Here is a 22,865-nt window from a genome sequence, read left to right as displayed (position 1 = left end):
GTGCACGATAAAGTAAGGGTGGAAGTGGCTTTTTGTTGATGGTTTAACCATTGGTCTGGCTTGGGAGACACTATATCAGAGGAGAGGTGAGAGGGGGAATAGAGGGCGAAGGAAAAAAGTATGCAAAGTGGGACAGGCAGGCAGAGGAGAGTCAACACAAGCAGAAGGCGAAGCTGGAAACGTAAGCAAAGCGCCTATACCTTAAAGGGAAAATCCATATTTTGATTTTTTTTTGGAAAGTTTTATTTTACTAGTTGATTAATAGAACATGGTGATTAATTTCTAAGGGCACACCTTAGTCTTAGGGTGGAGTGATTCATTGTCTTAACACCTTAATCAAGTTACTCATCCTTCTTGGGGGAATGGGATTTGAAGCTTCACAAACTTATTGTTGATTCTTGCATATTAATATTTAACTTGTATTTCATATTCACTCTCTATTGAAAATTTGTGATTGTATCATATTCATCTCTCAACTAAAAATTCATGATTATATTATATTTACTCTCATCTAAAAGTTCATGATTGCTCTACACTATGTAAAGGGTATTAAATGTTCAATTAATAAGAAGATCCGGCCTCCTCAATTTCTTCTTGCCCAACTTACTGTCCTAGCAATCCCCACCATTTGATTGTTAACCTACGCTATTGACAAAGGGATGTTTGGCCCCTCTTAGACTAAATGTGCGTGCATGCGTGTGTGTGCGTGTAAAGAGAGAGAGAGAGAGAGAGAGAGAGAGAGAGAGAGAGAGAGAGAGAGAGAGAGAGAGAGAGAGAGAGAGAGAGAGATGGTCATGTGCCCTAAAAGATCCATGAGAAAAAAAATTATATTAATTTCTATGAAAGGCCAAAATGGCATCTGAAACCAAATTCACAATAAAGGTCTTGAGCCAGATTTGTGGTCTAATAAGATAAAACAATAAAAAAGGGGAAAAAATGCTACTAAATCAACTACTATGCTAGGCATTAGATCTATTTCTCTCAACTAAAAGAGATTTGGTTTTATTTCAGGTTTTGGATTGGGTTTTGGTTTGATAGTGTGGAGATCTTCAATGCAGGCTCTACCCTCACAATAGGTTGCCCACTAACTTGCCTTCTTTGTGAGTTGCTTGAACATTGGTTCATTCTAAATTCTTATGCTTGAGTTGCATTAGGGTCAATTTCTATATGATCCACATCTTTATGCTTTTAAGTTTGTTTAGAACCCCAATATTGTTAGATTTGGTGTGGTGAGTGATTATTGCATGATTACCTTATCATGTTAATAGGCGGCTCAAAAACAAAAATACCTTGTCATGAAATGTGATCTAATATGATCCCATTTGATCATTGGCACGACTTCAAGTAATTGATCACTCCTCATCTCCATCTATTTGCCATCCTTCTAGTAAATAGCCCACATGGATTTGAAGGGCCTTCGACTCGATCTATTTACCTTGATTTCGATAGTGATTTCAAGAATAATTTACTGTCGCACATCATCATTGATTGATGCTACTAGTCATCTCTTGGAATTTTTGCTTCACCTTGGCTTTCACCCTTCACAAGAGTTTCAATTGTTAGACTCGATTTATTTTGGAGGGTCACAAGACGACCCTCTAGCTCATGACGCTGCTCCTTTGTGTGACATTCTCTTGTCGAAGTATGTTGATTTGTTCTAGCAATTAAATGGATTATTTTCTCTCTGTAGGGTGGTTGTGCAACATTGAATTGCATGTAGATAAGTGCTTTGACATGCTTGAATACAAGGAAGATTAATTCTTTTATGTATCAACCCACTCGTTTGTGTGTTTGTGTGTGTGTGTGTGTGTGAGAGAGAGAGAGAGAGAGAGAGAGAGAGAGAGAGAGAGAGAGAGGGGCTATGCATTGCGCATTGCAAGATGGACACAAAGATGTGCAAAACTTGAAAGGATCTATAAAACCTTGAAAACAACTTGCTTGAATTTAATTGAAAGTGAGGGGGACTTATATTAATCTTTTTGTTTTGGATTGCTAAGTCTTAAACTTGATTGAAATACCCCTAAATACTTGAAATGGCAAGATTTGAAAGTGAGGGACACTTGTATTTAATTTATTTTTGGATTGATAAGTCGTGTAGGTGTGCATTCTAAGTAAACATGCAAGGTAACACAATCAAATGGCAATCTATCTACTCTTTATTCAACACAACTTACGGCCAAACGCTCGGGAGAAAAGAGGCCAAGAAGAAAGGATGATTTTTGGATTTTTGGATTTGAAATGAAATATAAATTTTCAAGTTTGGGAAAGTATTTTTTGTTGTATGGGGTAATAATTATTAACTACATTTCTCAAATGGCACGGGTAATAATTATTGACTACATTGGCTTTACGACCTTTTGGTTTTTCCACTGATCGCGAGAAACTCCTGGAAGGTTCCAGCAAGCGCATCTTTTGTGTGTTAAAAATCCCATCAAGCGCTCGGGATCTCTGTTTCTCTGCGTTGTCGAAGCCCTAGCCGCTAATCCTGAAGCCCTCCTCTGTTATTGTCTGAATTTCTCGTAACCCTAGCCAGTAGGCCTCTTGTTTTCTGTGATTTCGAAACCCTAATCCCTTGCTTTTTTGTGTTTCTGGAAACTCTAGCCATCAGACCTCTGGTTTTTTGCGTGTCCTAGTTATCGCAAGTTCCGTCGCCTCCATCGACATCGATTGGGAACCCTAGGCATCAGACCTCTAGTTATCGCAAGCTCCATCGCCTCCATACATCGATTGTCTAGCAACCACCGAGCGGTAGCTATTGCAGCTTAGCATCCAACACCATCACAGCCATGTTCGGCCGGGCTCCCAAGAAGAGCAACAACACCAGGTACTATGAGATTCTGGGGGTCTCCAAGAACGCCTCTGCGGATGAGCTCAAGAAAGCCTACAGGAAAGCAGCCATCAAGAACCATCCTGACAAAGGCGGAGACCCTGAAAAGGTACTCCGTAACTCTCCTTTTCTGAAGTTAAGGCCGGAACGTGATTGTATTGCATGTTCTTCTTTTCTTCGTGACCTTTAATTGGGATATTGTAGGAAATCTAACTTTTCTGCACATGGCTGCAAGTTTCGTAATTATTCATACAATACATACGCGCACTTCCGTGTTTAGCACTTACATTTTCGGGGTTTCACAGATTTTATTGCATCAAACACATGCGTATATAAATACATAACGAGACACGTATCACACAAATTGCAGGAAGCATTGGTCCTGAATTGCAGGAACTAATTCTTTACTGCCAGATTTTGTCACCGGAAATTTCAGAAATTAATGCCTGGCAAGTTTTTTCCGATCTGATAATCGGAAGCACATTGATTGTTTCTGCAAGTTTCTTGCACCACATGTACATCCACACATACAAGCTACATGCATATGTACATGCATGTCCAATTTATAGGGAAGCTTGATCTTGAATCGCAGGAAATATTTCTTTGCTGCCAGAGATTGTCACTGGAAAATTCCAGGCACACCCCCCACCACCAAAAGAAAGAAAGAGAAGAACACATGCATGCCTACAAACATAATTCACTTACAAATTTTCACTTGCATTTTCTTAAATCATGCATGCCTGTACACACTTGCATATTCTTACACATTATACAAACATGCAAGCACTTGCTAATGTATGTACATATGTAATGCTTGTACGAATCATCTATGGACACACACGTGGAAGGAGGCATTTTCTGGTGCCAGCTTGTGCACTTCGCTATGACCTTACAATGATTAGATCAAACATTTCTGATTATTGTCCTTAATTCTACATCTATGTTAACGAGTCCTTTGCTCATTTCAGTTCAAAGAATTGGCACAAGCATATGATGTCTTGAGTGATCCAGAGAAGAGAGATATTTATGATCAGTATGGAGAGGATGCCATCAAAGAAGGCATGGCAGGTGGTGGTGATGCACACAATCCTTTTGACATTTTTGAGTCTTTCTTTGGGGGAGCCAATCCCTTTGGTGGAGGTATGTCTTCTCTGCTTATATGAGGACAGTTGGGTGCTTAAATTTTATTCTCCTGCGGATATGAAATGACCTAATATGTGATGTAAATGATTAAATGCTAAGCTATGCCCAGTGTATTAGTTGAAAATCACAAAAAAAAGTGAATCCTCTGACTCGTAAGGGGAGCTTGTGGCCCGGGCGATGCCATAACTTGGCCAATATCCCGGAAGGGCTTCTACTGTAGGGTTAAATCTTTCTAATTACTCAAGCAAGTGTAGCGTGTTTTAGAATTTGACTTCACACAAACAGTCCAGCTTTATTGATACCTTGAAGACATAAATACTATGATCTTAGGTATGTTTTGGCTCATTGTTAATCTTGGAAGTTTCCAACTTTTGACAGTGCTCTGTTGATGCCCTAAGCTCAAGGACAAGTTCTTTCAAATAAAGATGATGCTCCTCAAGGGGCCTTAATATTCAGTATCTAACTTCATTCTCACTATGCAGGTGGAAGTTCAAGAGGCGGACGGAGGCAGAGGCGTGGGGAGGATGTTGTCCACCCATTGAAGGTGTCTCTAGAAGAGCTGTACAATGGAACCTCCAAAAAGCTATCTCTGTCAAGAAACGTGTTGTGCACCAAATGCAAAGGGTGAGCTGTTACTGTCAATTTCATCTTCAACTCATGTTGATTGCATGTGGAATGCAATGCACTCATTATATGATATTTGCCAGCACGGGATCAAAGTCTGGCTCCTCGGTGAAGTGTGCTGGTTGTCAAGGATCTGGCATGAAGATATCTGTCAGGCAGCTCGGACCCGGCATGATACAGCAAATGCAACATGTCTGTCCTGACTGTAAAGGCTCTGGTATGTTTTTATTGCTTATAACATATAATGAGGTACAAACAGTTTTTAGTTGTCACAGTCACTGGTATGGTTTTATTGCTTAAAACATATAATGAGGTAGAGACAGTTTTTAGTTGTGGGTTTTTGACCATGACTGCTCTCTCCCAGGTGAGACGATAAGTGAGAAAGACAGATGCTCGCAATGCAAAGGTGAAAAGGTGGTGCAAGAGAAAAAGGTTCTAGAAGTACATGTTGACAAGGGCATGAAGCATGGACAGAAGATCACTTTTTCTGGTGAAGCTGACGAGGCGGTAAGTGGTTTATTGATCAATACACAGCTTCTACAGACCTTAGTGTCTGCTTTTGTTTTATCTCAAGTCTTGATGGAGATGACGGGGTTTGTGCAGCCTGATACTATTACTGGTGATATAGTGTTTGTCCTTCAAGTCAAGGACCATGCCAAGTTTAAGAGAAAGGGTGAAGACCTCTTTGTGGAGCACACATTAACTCTTTCTGAGGCCCTGTGTGGCTACCAGTTCATTCTCACTCATCTTGATGGGCGCCAATTGCTCATAAAGTCAGTTCCTTCAGAGATCGTGAAGCCTGGTAAGTATATCCAGCTTCTCTGATTTGCACCATTTGATGGTTTTGAAAGTATCGTCGCAATTTGTAGCTGTATGAGGATGTTAAGCGAGGTATAGGGTGGTAGGTTCTATATGGAGTTGTTCTAAACCAAGGTTGTGAGACTTGGATTGTACTTAGTTAAATTGTTTCATTAACTACCCTGTTTTGTTTAAACTTGACAGGACAATTCAAGGCCATCAATGATGAAGGTATGCCCATTTATCAACGGCCTTTCATGAAAGGCAAATTGTACATCCACTTCTCTGTGGAATTTCCAGAGTCTGGTTCTCTCTCCCAAGAGCAGTGCAAGGCTTTGGAAGCTATATTACCCCCCAGGCCTTCCAGTGAAATGACAGATATGGAACTTGATGAGTGTGAAGAAACGATTCTACAGGATGTGAACATGGAGGAGGAAATGAGAAGGAAACAGCAGCAGGTACGGCAGGAGGCATACGAAGAAGAAGAAGAATCAGCTGGGCCACAGGTGCAGTGTGCCCAGCAGTAGTTGTCTAAGTACGTGAAGCTCAGTACAGGAATGAAATGAAATGGGAATTGAGGCCTGTTATATTCTAGGCTGTTATTGCTGACTAGAGGATATGATGATTGTACAGCAGATCAGTTATGAGGTGATTGAACTGATAAATAATGAAATTCCAGGTCATTGGCTTAATCAAGAGATGAATATAATCAAAGAGGATCATGTAATGTTTGTACGAAAATCATGTAATGTTTGTACTGATTTATTTATGCTGTATGCTTTTGCCATTTAATTTGTTTAAGTTGTCAAAGAGGGTAATGGAGTTGTAGCCGGCGGGTAGTGGTGGGAGCTCCCGAATGGGAACTGGGGATCTGAAGTTCAAATCCCCTCACGTGCCATTGAGCAGTCACCTTGGGCAAGTTATCATCACTGCCTTTGGGCTGCCTTGAACGTCTACTGTTGAAGGATCTACTATCTGAAAAAAGAATAGAAATCTAAAGAGGGTGAAGAGGGAAAATATATTATAAGAGGGGAAATATATCATTTTATAATAAAAAGTAGGGTTTTTGTAAAAAAATGCGAAGCAGCGTACTTGATTGCTATAACATTGTGATCTTCAAGGAATAGTTATATAGCTTCCTTGATCATTATGTCCAAACTAGCACCCTTCTGCTGCTTGGCCAACTTTTCACTGCTGGAAAGTGCTAACAGGGCAGGCATGACCGTGTGTGAAGGTCCTTAGATCTGGTAGGCTTGTAAAGACTTGACAAAGTCACAGTGCTCTGTTTAAGTGCATGAGCGGATGAGCGGATGTTTAAAAAGATCATGATTGCACAGAAGCAAGTAACAAGAGTAATAACTGGCATTCAAAAGGAACATCTTAGAGAGGAAAGAAACTACCATAGGAATGAAGGTCATCTGCAGAGACTGCCCTTCGCATAGGTGGAAAGCGAAGGTTTGACGTTCAGGAGACTCTAGCTCTTATAGCCAGCAGATTAGCCCTGGTTGTGAATGTTATTTTTAGAAGTAAAAACTGGTTGTGATGGACATTATGATGAAAAGAGGTAATCACGGTCCTTAATCAAATTGTTTTTCTTAACCTATCACCCTGACCTTCCCTCACCATTTTCATTTACCCCTTTTGCATCATACCATTACAAAGACATGTTCACACGTACCCACCATCAAAACTCCTTTGGCAATTCTTAAATCACCACCATCAACAAACTCACTCGGCAATTCTTACCATCAAAACCCCTTTGGCAATTCTTGAATCATTTCCTTTGGCAATTCCCCAAAATGAAAAACTGCACCCAACCCAAATCTATCTTGATAGATGAAAGCTTAGAGTAGCTGCCATATATCCAATCGCCAGCGATGCATCAATCGTTCCTTTGTAAATGCATGTGGCATATCCAATCGCTAGCGAAGTATCAATCGTGCCTTTGGTAGAGTGCTGTAATTGCTAAACTCATGACTAAAGCTTTCGTGTCATAGGTGTCTTTTATTGGAGTGACCCTGTGTACTAAGGTGACCTTGTCTACTAAGCCCATAAGAGGTGGGAAGCTTCTTCAACCACCTTATCTAGAAAGATGGTTCGGTCTTATCTAGAAAGATGGTTCCCTTCCAATCAAATGGACTGTCCATGTTCTAGTGAAGGGATGGGGGCTATTCATTAAAAGGTATTCCTCTTTAAATCTATTACAAAGACAGTATCTAGCCATATCAAACTCTCTACCAATCTTGTTGATGAGTCGTATCAAGCTTTCATTGTTCCGTTTGGCTCCTTGAGAGCCCTTCTTGATAATCACTAAAAGGTTAAGTTAATGCGATTTTTAGCCTTCAAAGAAGTATTATTTTTGGCATCCAATTGCTTCTTCATGCACTCCGAAATTTAAGTGCTCTTATAAAGCAGATATACATGAAGTACAAGATGTGAGTCATATAAACATCGCCACTGGTTGGCGAGGATTGAAAGAATTACGTCGACTTGTGAGACTAATATAGATATCTTCACTAAGGATTGATTTGTGAAGATGGTAGCATCATTTGGAGAGGTTTGTAATTTGAAGGAAAATTTCAGGTGATGGATTGTACCATTGACTAGGCTTTCGCCCACCATGGCTCCCCCATCCAGAGATGTACCTAGAAGTTGTCGATGGTGAGGATTTGGTGTAAATGTTCTCCAATGCATGAGTATGGATATGTACTCACGGAGCAGCTGCTACATTAACATAGCCAAAAGAATAGTAAGCTATAAGCTTAATAAAATATAATGGCTATTGAAGATCCTTGGGAGTTGCTTGTGATATCCTACCACTTCTAGTAGGTAGGCCCTATGTGTAACTCCATTGTGTTTGTGTGTGTTGTTTTTTTTGGGTTACCACCTTGCGAGCAACAGGTGGTTGTGGTGGCTACTCTCCTTTTTGAGAGAATAGGTTCTTATGTCTGCCGCATAGCTTTTGCACTTATGTTTCACATCTAGAGGGGTTAAAAGAGCATTGTGAGTTTGTCTTTGATGTGCTCATAAGTCTCCGTTGTTGCAGACGTGGGAATTGATTCTTGAATTTTTGGCTCAAATGTTGTCGAGGTGGTAGGTAAGACTGGTGGTGGGCTACCATTGGGATTTCTTGAACACACAAGCTCTTGTGTAAGTGTTGAATGCACGAGAGTGGTTGAGTGACTTGCTTGGTGTTGCTTGGGCCTTCATTCTTGTCGAACTCTAGGTGAAGTTGTTGGGATTGAAGTCGATAGCGAGGTTGTCTTCACTTTGTTCGATTTTTATGATAAGATTACCATCATAGTATCCTTGTTGTTGAAGCACGGACACATGCACCCATCTTTGATGAACATTTTAAATTAGTGGCTAATGCCTTTGGTGCTGATGTTTGTTTCTTTGAACATGCTTAGGGGACTTTTTGATGCGCTTGGGAATCCAAGCTTTGGTATTACTTTGGTAGTACCGTTGTGCTTGTAGTAACTTTTTTAGTATCCACAAGTCTTGTTGACTTGGTGGAGCTCTTTGAGAAACTCGCATAGGCTTTTGTGGACGGTGTTGTGGAAAACTTATATTTTTCCTTGGCAGCATCGGGGTGTTGCGTTGAGGAAGAGGCTTTGACTATCGAGGCACCCAAATTTGATTGGCACCTTCATAGTAGCCTTGAGAAACAAGTAGCTCCTTCTCCACCCACATGTTGATACCATTAAGATACCTTGATTTTGGCTATCTTGGTGGAGTTTTCTTTTTGGTTGATGTGAAGTAGCTCCTTCTCCACCCACATGTTGATACCATTAAGATACCTTGATTTTGGCTATCTTGGTGGAGTTTTCTTTTTGGTTGATGTGGAAGGTTGTGAGCCCTCCTTCACATTAGTTGGTGCTGAGGCTGGAGGTTTGAGACTCTTGGTTATTTTTGACAATGATGAGGCTAGAGTCTCTTGTGGAGTGGCTTTTGATGATGAGGCTTTCGAGCACGTGGTTGTCTCCTTTGGTGAGGCTCGTGGATGAAGAGGTATAGGCTCCGGGGCTTTTCCTGTGAGTTTCTTGTTAGAGATAGATGGTTGTGCGGGGGGAAACTTCTTCAAGAATAGCCATCGATTTGTGAGGTTTTGACATCGAACTTCGTTTGGTGAGGATGGGGTTGAAGGAGTAGATGCTTTATCGGAGTCGGTCGTTGACGCAGATGGTAGGTCATTGTGTAGAGGGGCTTTCGTGGAAGAGGCTTGTAACTTTTTGCATTCTGCATCATGGAAATCCATTAGGGTTGGATCCTCTTCCTTGCGGTATGGTATTGTCAACTTGGTGTCGTTGACCATCATGATGACCCTATTGGTGGCAAAGCACAGTGTTGCTTGGGCAGCAACAGTCCATTTATGCCCCAAGATCAAATCTACTTCCAACACATACTCAACCACAAAAAACTTGCAAGTAAGGGGTTAGTTTCAATATACATTGTATGTTCAAAGTACCCCAAACATGGCATGTTCAAGTCTTGTGTAAAGGGAATTCTTTTAGCATGAGCCATGAGTGTTGGTTGACCTAGCAAATCCCATAATGCGAGGGTCATGAGATCGTGTTCCCATGTTGGATAAAGCTATGCTTGAGCTGTGATTTTATTGGAAAGTTTCAATCCAACGAGAATCCTAGGGATCTCTTCAGTAAGATATGTTGGAAGTTCCAGCTCCTCCAAGGTCTCTTCCTCTCGTAATAGCAATTATACAATGCTTGCAAGAGTGTTCAAAGTGTCTGTTTGCGTGGATTCATCAATTGAATACAATAAGTCACGTATCCTGTTGAGATATCGAGCTCTAGTGAGGCGGTGGACATTGATGACCCGCCTGGGGGATAGGCCCCGCACTTACACCACTGGCATGGTTGGTGAGATCTTGGGTGATATGCGGCCAGTGGGATAACAGGCTGTGTGACAGCCACTCTAGAGACTGGCATAGTTATAGCGCCAGCTCATTTAGTCGGGTTCACACTATAGAGAACCCGTGTATGTATTTGGTTGAGTACCTTTCATATGGTGTGTACTCTTATTCTTGTATATGGTGTGTTGAGTGATGAGTAGAGAAGAAGAAGATTTTCAGCCTCTCACCTTGTGTGTTCTCTATTAGGGTTTTGTGAGTGTGTGTGTGTGCTTGCAAGAGCTCAAGCTCTCTTCCCCCCTGCATCTTTTCATGGTATCAGAGCCTGGTTCGTGCTAAGGGCTGAGCTGCAAGCAAGAGAACCACAGGAAGCGGTACGAGGGTAAGAGCTTCAACTACTCTTCCCTATTGTGTTGGTGACTACACCCTTGTCGGGAGCTCTACGGGAGGCACCGGCAAACGATCTCCGATTGAGGAGCTTTCTTCGCGGGAGTGAAGCTATAGGGCAACTATACAGTCCTACGGACTACAATTTTCGGACCGAAAACGCGTTTCGGGCGCGTCTGGACCTCCGTTTTTCAGAAAGCAGGCGATTTCGAGCACTGCGGGTAAGTCATCGATTCTCTGCAGAACTCTGTTTTACGAACTGCAGGAAGACAGATTGACTGTGCAGGCACTGTTGGTGCTGCAAAGAGGTCTACAGTTGCCATTGGGTGTATGTATGCACATTGAAGTCACTGTTGGTGACATTTGAGATTACTACAGTACCGCTGTACAGAAAATACAGCAGTTTGTGCAGAAAAACCAGAGTGCAGTTTCTGGTGAAATTGTGTGTTTGGCAAGATGTCTAATGATGGCATAACACAGATTGTGGCTGAGAAGCTGGATAAGAATAACTTCCATGCTTGGAGGTTTGGTGCAAAAAATGGTTCACATGTAAACCATTTTTTCGTATATTTTTTGGACACACATTCCGAGGGCGTGAGAGTTCAAAAAATGGTTCACGTGTGATGCGGACCCCTAGGACATGAACCCTTAAGGCTTGAGAGTGTAGAAAATGGTTCACGAGTGAACCTTTTTTTTTTGGGAGTCTAGTAGGAAATTCAAATTTCCTTGTTTGGGAGGGATGTTTTTTGAATTTTAAATTAAGGAAATATAGACATTTTTTCAAAAAGATAAGTGGGAATAAAAAAAGTCAACCTTTTTATGACACCTCCTTACACCCTTCATAAATGACCCCAAAATGGATAATTTGACAACTCATGGGCATCTACTCATTGAATGCTCATTAGTCTTAATGAGTTATGTAAAAAAGTGATTAAGAATCAATCAAAGATTAATACTTTCACTAATTGTTTTCTCTTTTACACTAATCAAGGACTCTAATTAACTACTAATTCATAATTAATTCACACAATTGAGCACATCATTGGATAGAGCAAGGGAATGCTAAGCTATGTGCACCATACAAATGTGTAAATTAATCTAAAATATGATATCAATTAGACTCTTAATTTTGGTCTCTTCTTTTAAGGCAAAATTAAGCAAAAGAGAGTCAAGTTTCTCCAATTCACGAAGAAATTGATGTAATTAGGTGTTTTGAAGCATGTAGATACTCCCATCCCTTCCATGAAGTCTTCATGGTGCCGTTCTTCTCATCAGCATGCTTCTTGAATAAGATTAATCATTCTTAATAACAAAAGCTAGTCCATTAAGAGAAATTAGTTGAATTCAAGGGTTTTTAATGGTTTTGAGATTTTTTTTGAAGGATTAAGCTACTCCTAATGCTTGCTAATACTCTAATGCAAATAATTTCAACAAAAAACACACAAATTAAGCAAAAATTAATGATTTAAGTTCTATTTTTAACACTAAGAGAGCTAACATTCACTAAAAGTTGCATTGTTTGATGCAATGGATGCAAACTAAGCCTAATACACTCTATGTGCAAGCCCTAAGAGCATTAAAAATCACATTAACAACAACAAAAACAACAAATTAAACTAAAAATTAAGCAAAAAGCATTCTTTACAAAAACAAAAAAGAAAGCTATTATACAACAAATCACCATCAAATCCATATCTTTTTCATGGAAAACCATTAATCAAGACAATGGGCCAAGGAATGGTTCCCCGACAGCGACGCAAAAAATGTTATGGCTCACCTTAACCCCCATCAAAACACACCCAACAAGAGATTACCTAGTGAACTGCCACTGTCGTGAGGATCTTTCTAATGGCCGAGCTCACAACCCTTGAGGTCTCCAAGCTCTACAACTCCTTGAGAAGCAATTCCACCACACCTCCCGTCGCACGAGCATTGTCACACTGCCGTGTTGCATTATGGGTACTCATCCCTCCTCTCACCTCACATCACTCACACACACTCACTAGCATACATTAGAGAGAGCAATTAGCAAGTGCAAGACAATTACACAATGGGAGAGTATGTTGTATTATGAGAGATATTCACTTATATACATGGCCATAAGTGTTCACACTCACTTAAACTGTGACCGACCGGGCACTTTAGGCTCATAAGAGGCCTAATGCTATTACAATGACTACTCTCATAATATATCCATGAAGTACATCACTTGATACTTCATCCTAACTTACTACAACACGCTCTTGAATGCTATTACAATGACTACTCTCATAATATATCCATGAAGTACATCACTTGATACTTCATCCTAACTTACTACAACACGCTCTTGAAGCAGGAATCGCCTTAAGTATTCCATTGGACCATTACGGACGCTCATCCAAATTGTAGATTTGGACACCATTGCTTCATATCTTGAATGTATGACCCTTTGGTGTATCTACCTTGACTCCTTGTTGATGTAAGATAATGGCAGGAGCTCTTGTTAACTCTACGAATGGGTTAACATTCTCCTCTTCTTGATGGTGATCGCATCCTCGTGATCGCGTTGTTGAAGACCTTTGTGGAGAATGGACAAGCTTTGTCGATGGCTTTGATGTTGAGTGACGTTCAATGGTCTTTGTTCCTTTGGAAGGAATACGAAAAGCTAGTTAGTGAATGAAAAGGTTAGTGGTTTATTGGGAATTCCTAACGGGGTGGGAGTGGGTTTATCGCGAATAATTATATTGTTATTTTTATGTGAGCATTTTTTTGGGGGGTTTTTTACTCACTTTGTTTTTGGCAATCATAAGCAAGGTTACATTCGATTTGTGTTAGTGGGGAAACTAAGAGATGTTAATAATGGGAGAGAAGAGAGGGAAGGATCCGGAGGAATGTAGACATAATCAGAACGAGACCAAGCAATTAAAATATAGTAGAAAATTAGGTGGAGATTGTTAAAGAGAATGCTACAAAAGTGTATCGTAAATTTATTGACATGAGGTGTAAAGTGGAAGCAAGAATTTGCTCATATATGTATGACCAACTTGCTTTCCATGACTATGGACCAACCTTCTTTCCATGACTATGGGCAATGCTATACCTCAGGCATGTTTAAATCCAAAGTAAACATCCTGCCATTTCTGTTACCCTTTGCAACGAAGCTACACTGGTTTTTGAAGTCTTTCACAAAACATCCTTGAGGATTAAACCTTACTTGTAGACCTTGCTGAGCCATTTGTCTAACAAAAACCAGGTTCTTTATAATATCTGGAACATGAAGTACATTTGCCAAGTACTTCATTTTGCCATCCTGCATAGACAATGGCACTCTACCAACATGCACAATGGGATGTGTAGTATCATCACCTATTTCTACATAACCTAGTTTTTTTGTTTTCTACATATCTCTAAATCACTTTCCACCATGACTGGTCATGTGGTTAGAGGTGCTAGAATCCATATACCATATTATCTTGAGATCCTGACACATCTTCAGTTGTGGAATTGAGCATGTGCTACATCACAAACAACTGCTCACTTCTATCATCACCACCCTATTTACTAGATGATGCATAGTTGCCTTGCCCACAACTTTACCTTTTTAATGTCATTCTGCTTTTTATAGCAGTCCTTTGCCATGTACCTTGGTTTGCCATAATAATAGCACTCTATGCTATTTTCAATCTGTTTTCTTTGCCAACCACCTCGGCCTCTTTGGCTCCCCTTGCCTCTAGACTAGTCTCTTCTACCTCTGTATGATTCTGCTACAAATCATTGGACTGTTGTTTTCCAGAATTTTGGCCTCCTCATCAGACACCACTTTAGTCTCGATCACGATCTCACCTCTGCCTCTACCTGAATTAGAGTAGAAGGCCTGTTGTGATGTGTTCTTGCTTTGTGAAGAAGAGTCCTCCCCTAGAGACTTTTCTTCTATGATTAGCATAGACACCAAGTCCCGAAAGTTGGGAACATTCTCTCTGACTAAAATGGAGTCTTGAATGGCTTGTACTCTTTGTCAAGCCCATTCAAACACACACTTACCAAATCATCATCTTTCACTTATACACTGATAGACCCACGGGATTCAACAATGCTCTTTATCTTTAAAGCATACTCATTGTTGATAGAATACTTTTCTTTTCCACAATATGCAGCTCTTGTTTTAGCTGCACTTTCCTTGCCTTTGTATTGGTTTGGAACATCTGCACTAGGTTCTGCTATGCAATTGCTAGAGTGTTAGCATCCTATATGTGTCCTATCATTGTGTCTGTGACACTGATCAAAAGCCAATGCATGACTTTCCTTGCACCGTGATTCTAATCCTTGAATGCCTTTATATCTACTGGAGTGGCATTCTTTTCAGACAACTCTGGAGGCTCCTCATTGCCTTCTTCGACATAGTTCCAAAATTATTTATTTTGAACTTCCATGCATGGAAGTTGTTCTTTTCCAGCTTCTCTCACTGACAATCAGATTGAGTCCGTCAAACATGTTTGCCTGTGCAACAATCAGAAACCTACAAACAGACAATTTCTATATGTAACCTATAACACAATAGTATCTGCTATAATTGCTGCAACCCGATACTTCAGCACAATTTGTATGTCACCAAATTTGACCAGAGTATATGTACATGCATCCAATATCAATAACACGTGCAAACACTGTCTACATTCCCACAATGCATTGCTGCATAACCAGATTTCGACCAAAGATAGCTCTCTACCAAAGCTTCTCGAAACTACCGAAAATACCTTATAGTGACCAAACAGAGACCGAAAAACGAATTTGGTCGTAAAACTGTTACATTACAAAGTATTGCAAAACCACGCAGTACAAAGTACTGCATACCACATAGGCACCTATAAGTCTACCCTCAATCGAATATGTGTAGCTCTCGAAGCTATCGAGGGGGTGTTGTTCCTAAACAAGGAGAGAAAGAGATAATGATGCTCTTACCCGTGTACCGCTTCCTTCCTTGCTTGTTCTTGCCTCCTTAGCTCTCACATGAACCAGAGCTCTAAAACCATAAAGAGAATGCGGGGGAGAGTGAGAGCTTGAGTTTCTTTTGCAAGAAAACACACGCACACACACAAAAGAGAGTGTAAGACACAAGAGAGAGAGATGGATGGCTGAATTTTCTTATATCTTCTCTTTTCTACAAACCATATAACTAAAAGATAAGAGTACATATATAAAGGGAAAGTACTCTCCTATAATAACATACAATAGTCGGTCCATATTGTGAATCCGACTATACGAGCTGGCGCTATAACTATGCCATAACTCTAGTGACTGAGGAGTGTCAAGAAGCTTATGATCATCTCTGAAGAGCAAGCATTGGCAAGCATGCCTATTTTGCGACCCCCCAATTGGGATCTCATATTTCACGTACACATTGTTATAACTAAGAATTTATCTATACATTAGATGAATGTAAAGAATGTATTTCTACATGTTGATTTACAGGAGGAGCTCTACATGGTGCAGTCGCGAGGATATGAGGACCAAGCACATCCAGATTTTGTTTGCAAGTTGGATAAAAGCCTTGTATGGTGTGAAACAAGAAATTAGAGCATGGTCAAATAAGATAGGAGAGTATCTTGTCACAATTGGATTTCATTAGTCTATAGATTTTTTTTGCTTTATGTAAAAAATACTGACATAAGCATTATTTTAGTTGCCATCTATGTTGATGACTTGATTTATCAAAGGGGAAAATGATAACTTAATTATCACAGAGGACAATGATGATGACATTCATGAGGTGAAGATGCTCCTTAAAAGGATGTTTGAAATGAAGGATTTGGGTGAGCTACAATACACATGATAGGATTTGGCTATTACAGAGGCAGTATACTTTGGACATGTTATCCAAGTATGGAACGATAGGTTATAAGCCAATATCAACCATTGGAGAAGAACACAAAATTGGCTAGGTGATCTTTTGGAGGACCCTCCTAGGTACATGCACATTGTAGGGAGTTTTATTTACATGACTATCACCAACAAGCCAGATTTAATCTATGCTATCGGGTTGGTGACTTCGTTTTTATGCAAGCCCCAAGGAAGACAAACTTAAATGTTTATGAGAGGATACTCAGGTATATAAATAAAGTCCACACTACACTATGGACTGTGCTATGTGGCTAGAGTACATGTATAAGTATATGTGTTGGTAGTGTCTCACGCACGAGATCTGCTACTAGTGGCTTCATGTTTTCTTTCAGGAGTTCTACTATTAGTTGGAGAAACAAAAAGAAACCAATGGTTTCTTTGTCAAGTACAAAGTATAAGGGTGCTACTATGGTAGCATGTGAGATAGCTTGGTTGCAGAAGCTACTGATAGATATGGGTGAGCCTATGGATAGGGCTATTATCATTACATAAGTAGCATAAAATTGGTGAGTAACCTAGTGTATCATGTTAGGTAAAGCACATTAAGGACATCACTTTGTGAAGGAGAAGGTGTTAGCAGGTGACATAGATTTGGTGTACGTCAGCATAGAGGATCAAGTAGCTGTTGTGCTGCTACCTGGCTGTTGACATCTTCACAAAACCATTGGGTACAGAGAAGCTCCACAGTTAAGGAGCTTACTTAGAGTACATGGTGTGGATTCGAGCTAAGGTGCTGCAAGTGGTTTATAGAACACTTTGGTGGATTTGAGTTATGACATAGTTATAGCGCCAGCTCATGTAGAAGGAGAGTAATTTTCCTTATAGTATGTACTCTTATCTTTATGTTATGTTTATAGATAAGAGAAGAGAATTAAAAAAATTCAGCCATCCATATCTCTTGTGTGCTTGTTTGTGTTTGTGTGTGTTTGCTTTGTAAGGATATCAAGCTCACCCTCTCCCCTGCATTCTTCTTAGTTGTGATGCACACAACTAATCTTATATCACATGTTGACCCAGCCCACTCTCTTGCCATATATCACATGTTGGCCCCAACCTACTTTCTTGCTATATAACTTGCTAGTCACTAGTGGTTTAGTAGTATAGTATTGAATTCAAAACTATCCTTTTCGCCAAATCTATCATGCCATTGGTCTTAATTCCACATCTCACATAGCATATTCACTTCAATATATTTCTCCTTATTGAGCAGAGTGCGTGTGAAGTTCCCTTATTGTTAAGCAGATCACTCGTGAATTCAAAACTACCCTTTTCCCAAATCTATCATGCCATTGGTCTTACTTCCACATATCACATTATTCACTTTGATTGCTTTAAAATATTTCTCTCCTTGTTGAGTAGAGTTCCTGTGAAGTTCAACCCTAACAAAGCAAAACTTGACAACCTTTAAACTCTTAGGGATGAAAGGAAATGCGATTAATAGTAGCCAAAACATGATTAGAACATAACTTGTTCGAACTAAAAATAGTTATGTTCAAAATATAATTTAGGGTTCAGATGCACTTATTGTGATCTGTTTTTCCCAATCATATTATCATTTATATGTTCAAAATATAATTTAGGGTTCAGATGCACTTATTGTGATCTGTTTTTCCCAATCATATTGGTGATGTTTCCCAAAATAGCCATGGGTTTTAGTGATATGTTTTGAGAAACACTAGTATACAAGAATAAAACATGGTTATACAATTGGATGCATGCATTAAAAGAAACAATCATAATAGCTTTAAAAGAATGTCAGTAACAATTACAAGTTAGAGGGCTGTCTGAACTAGGTGTGTCACAGATTGCGTTCGATGTTCCATGCCTCGATATAACATCATCATCTTTTTCCTCCACCTCCTCGTCTTCCTCGTCCTCTTCCTCCTTGTTATCCTCGTCGTCTTCACTTATAACATTTCTTTTTTTGGTGACTTTCTTCTTTTTCTAGGGAGGAGCAATTCTCTCCATAGTTAACTTGCCACCTTTCTTTTTCGTGTCTGCATTTGTTGCACCTTTGATTTTCCTACCTGCATCTTTTGATCTTGCAATTGTGGTACTCTATCTTGCATGCAACATTTGTAGGCAATACTTGTTATAACTTGACGAGTAGGTTGTTTTAATCCTTCGGCTCTAGACTGCTTAGGTTGATGTAAATCTACATCGTTTAATCACATTAAAGGAATTCTGAATTATGCAAGGCATGCAACGTATCACATGGAGCAAGGAGTGGGACTATACCTTTCCACAAGGCCTTCTTGTTAGGGGGTATGTCTCATTAGAATAATCTAACCACTATGGGCACAAACCCCAAACCTTTTTTTTTTGGAAAGTTCTTCTATCTAGCCTTCTGGATATATTCCAGTATCCTCGCCCTCACTCAACACCCAATTATTTGTGGGATAAAGCGAAGCTTGGGAAACAAAACTATGTCTTTCATCAATACCCTAGTAAATAGGTATTATAGGACCTTTTCTCCAAGTATAAGATTTCGACAAATTTTATAAATTACTTTAAATAAGTTAATTACAAGTTAACTTATTTAATTAACTACAAGTTAATACATCAACCTTAGAAGAAGAATTAAATGGAAAACTTAAATGAAAAAATATTTATGAACACAAGACAAAAGCATTGGGTCCAATCTGCCCCCCATATATAAGACCCACAGTCTCACATATGAGTATTTCAATGATTTATTAAGGTATGAAGTAATTTGATACAATCATACATCTTCTCATCAGAGGAGAAAAGAGAACATAAAAAGAAAAGAGAGCTTCATCCAAGGAACCTGCAATTCTTACAAACCATGTTTAATCTCTCTCTCTCTCTCACTCATGAAATAATTAAACCATATAAGGAAAACAATAAGAGAATTAATACTCCTTGTAGATGTTTGCCTGTCTCAGCTTGTCTTGACTCCCTGTATACAAGTACAAGCCTACAACTTGCACCCACTGTATCTCTCTGGTTTTTCACCAGAATATAGTCGAGTTAGTACTTAAAATTACGAGAATAGGCTTGGTCTACATTTAGCACGGGCTGTTTCGCTAAATTCAACCGTATGCAAAAATCGACCTACTTTTTGGGGATCTTTATCATAAATATGCTATTTTTTATCATAAATTTATTTTCTTTATATTTCTCTAATTGTTTAGATACATTCATGTACTCTCATCTTTGACTATAATTTTTATTAAATAAATATAATTAAATTCTCAAGAAAGTTCACTCACATAACAGTCCTCCCGGCGGTTAAGAGAGCAACTATCCTTAGTTGTGTAGCTTGTAAATCCTAGCCTAGAAATTTGACAAAAGAAAAGTCCAACAAACGAGCAGGGTTGTAGACATGGTACATTAGATCATACATTACCAATAAAGTGTGTTTGGCAAGTCCTACCAAAATCATCAACAACAAAGTATGCATGTTAAATATATTTCTTTTTTTCGTCAAAAAATAATAAGAAGCATACCCGTCATACCAAAAGCCTGATATTGTTGTTAAGATATCAACCATCTTGATCCATTGTCTTATATTCATGCCATATTCACCCTGGATCAATGAACAACACATGCTCACACTCTCTCCAACTATACCAGTTGTCCATCACACAATGTTAGCAGCTCACAACTACTAACATTGACAGTAATCATGAGTACTAACCCATAATCAAGTCCAGTTTTCCCTAAGCCATGGGCATCCCCAAATGACCCTAGAGGGTGATCAAACACATCAGATCAGTGCCTCTTTCCGAGAAAACAATTGTCATCTAGTGTATGGCTGAGAAAACCCTTCTCGATAATTACTCACACCATATCACCACCATCACGTCCCAGACATTCCCGCTTACAAGCACAAAGCCCGTCAATCTCACCAACCTACACAAGGTTGTCCATTCAAACACACTATAAGTTAGCAACACATGCTAAAAGTCCACGACAACACATAAGTAATAAATCCAATACTTAGTTCCAGCTATCCCTAATTTCATATATCCTACACATAGAATATTCAAAATCACCCAAGTGCCATGCTATGAACATAGTGGTAATTAGGCGTCCCCAATTAACCACAAAAAGATGAACGGACAAACTGTGACATCCCTCCTGCCCGGGATAGCAACTGTCCTCAGTTGGTGCTATCATATCAACTGTTCTCAGTTGCTATCCTCAGTTGCTATCATATCAACTGGCCCGTTTGAAACTAAGATTGGCTGAGGTTGGGATAGGTGGGACAAAATCGTTCAGGTATCCATTTAAGAATTGACAAATAGAGTATAACTGTTAGTGTGATTGAAATTATCGTTCAAAACAACTTAACACTCCAAGAGATGTGAATCGTTATGGTTTCTATGAATAAGCAATATAAAATTCTTGAACATAATTTGTGAGCAAATTAACATCATAACAATGAAAGATAAATTGATTATGGATACAAGATAACAGATACTAACCTTGAGTGTTGAAAAGTTATCTGAGAGGATGTGAGATTATAAATAAAAAATAGATAGAAATGACTTTTCAATACATTGAAAGTTTAAATACAAATATAAATATGAATGACTAGCAACAATTTTAACAATCTTGATTAATAAAATGAAAACTTGAATTTAACCATTTAATAATAACTCCCTCTTATGAATGAAAAATAACAAAGTTCAAGACATAAAAGAAAGATAGATCAAATTAAACCGAACAAAATAAACTTGTACAAAATGTAACTCAAATCCTTAGGTTCGAAATGGCTCAAATCAACAAGTCTAAATATATGTGCTTACCTTAATGTCAAAGGAGATAATGAAAAGATTAATTCCTATTTGAAGTTGAAATAAACTTGAATAATAAACATGAAACTTGGCAATCATAAGATTGAGTTAAGAGTAGGAAGGTAGCATCTTACATAGATTCGATTGCAACAATGATGTTTTGCAAAATAGCAAAAGCATTATAGTTCAATTATTAATAGGTTAGTCCATAACCCACATCTTTGATTTTCTTTCCCTGAGCATGTGAAAAATCTTGAACTTGGCCTATAGCTCTAATACCACTATTACATGACCTTTTTCCAAGTACAAGATTTCAACAAATTTTATAAATTACTTTAAATAAGTTAACTCTACAAGTTACTACATCAACCTTAGAAGAAGAAGTAAATGGAAAACTTGAACGAAAAAATATTTATGAATACAAGACAAAAGCATTCCAATCTGCCTCCCCATATGTAAGATCCACGGTCTCACATATGAGTATTTCAATAATTTATTAAGGTATGAAGTAATTTGATACAATCATACATCTTCTCATCAGAGGAGGAGAAAAGAGAACATAGAAAGAAAAGAGAGCTTCATCCAAAGAATCTCCAATTCTTACAAACCATGTTTAATCTCTCTCTCTCTCTCTCTCTCTCTCTCTCTCTCTCTCTCTCTCTCTCTCATGAAATAATTAAACCATATAAGGAAAACAATAAGAGAATTAATACTCCCTGTAGATGTTTGCTTGTCTTAGCGTGTCTTGACTCCCTGTATACAAGTACAAGCCTGCAACTTGCAGCCACTGTATCTCTCTGGTCGAGTTGGTATTTAAAATTACGGGAATAGGCCTGGTCTACAACACAACGAGGGCCGTTTTGCTAAATTCAACCGTATGCAAAAATTGACGTGCTTTTTGGGGATCTTTATCATAAATATGCTATTTTTATCATAAATTTATTTTCTTTATATTTCTCTAAGTCTGTCATCATCCACAAAGTGTGAAGACTCTCATCATCCACAACGTGTGAAGACACCTAGTCCCACAACATCTCAGTTTGCATCAGTCTCCCAAAATTTTCAAGTAGTGAGGGCAAGTTCTCATCCTCTTCTTCCATCGGCTGATAATCCTTTTTTGAGAGCTCTTTGGGGCAGAAGAGACTGTTACAATAGTTTCTTAGACCAGATTTGACATAATCTCACTTGGCCCTACATTTTCGGCGCTCTTGGACATTGTCGGGGTTGAGAAATGTTAATGACCTCTGGCTGTTGTGGACGAGATTTTCAAGATTAGGTTTATGAAGCCATTCTACAACATACAACATTACAAATGAGTTAAAATCCAAGGGGAGAGGCGTCAGTTCATTTGTGTGTATTTACAGAGTGTGTGTGTGTGTGTGTGTGTGTTAAGGAGAGAGAGAGAGAGAGAGAGTGAATAAAGTTTGTGTTTGATTATTTGTATTTCTGTTTTTCAACATGTGTGTATTTGTGGGGGGAGAGATGCATGCATGTGTGTATTTGTGGGGGGAGAGATGCATGCATGTGTATTTATGGGGAGAGATGCATGCATGTGTATTCATGGGCAGAGATGCAT

At 39.1% G+C, this 22,865-nt stretch overlaps 1 protein-coding gene across 1 annotated transcript; it reads left to right on the top strand.

Moving 5' to 3' along the window:
- The first annotated feature begins 2,350 nt into the window (after positions 1-2,350).
- LOC147620928 (dnaJ protein homolog) lies at positions 2,351-6,133 on the top strand. Its single transcript, XM_086825198.1, has 7 exons — positions 2,351-2,936; positions 3,796-3,967; positions 4,453-4,594; positions 4,678-4,811; positions 4,959-5,101; positions 5,198-5,396; positions 5,597-6,133. Exons 1-7 carry the CDS (start codon positions 2,787-2,789, stop codon positions 5,917-5,919), a joined length of 1,263 nt encoding a protein of 420 aa, XP_086681324.1. The 5' UTR covers positions 2,351-2,786; the 3' UTR covers positions 5,920-6,133.
- Positions 6,134-22,865: the final 16,732 nt, after the last annotated feature.

This window comes from Cibotium barometz, chromosome 31 (genome assembly GCF_041138505.1).
Source record: "Cibotium barometz isolate CiBa-2024 chromosome 31, ASM4113850v1, whole genome shotgun sequence".
Lineage (NCBI taxonomy): Eukaryota > Viridiplantae > Streptophyta > Polypodiopsida > Cyatheales > Cibotiaceae > Cibotium > Cibotium barometz.
This window is presented reverse-complemented; position numbering and strand designations above follow the sequence as displayed.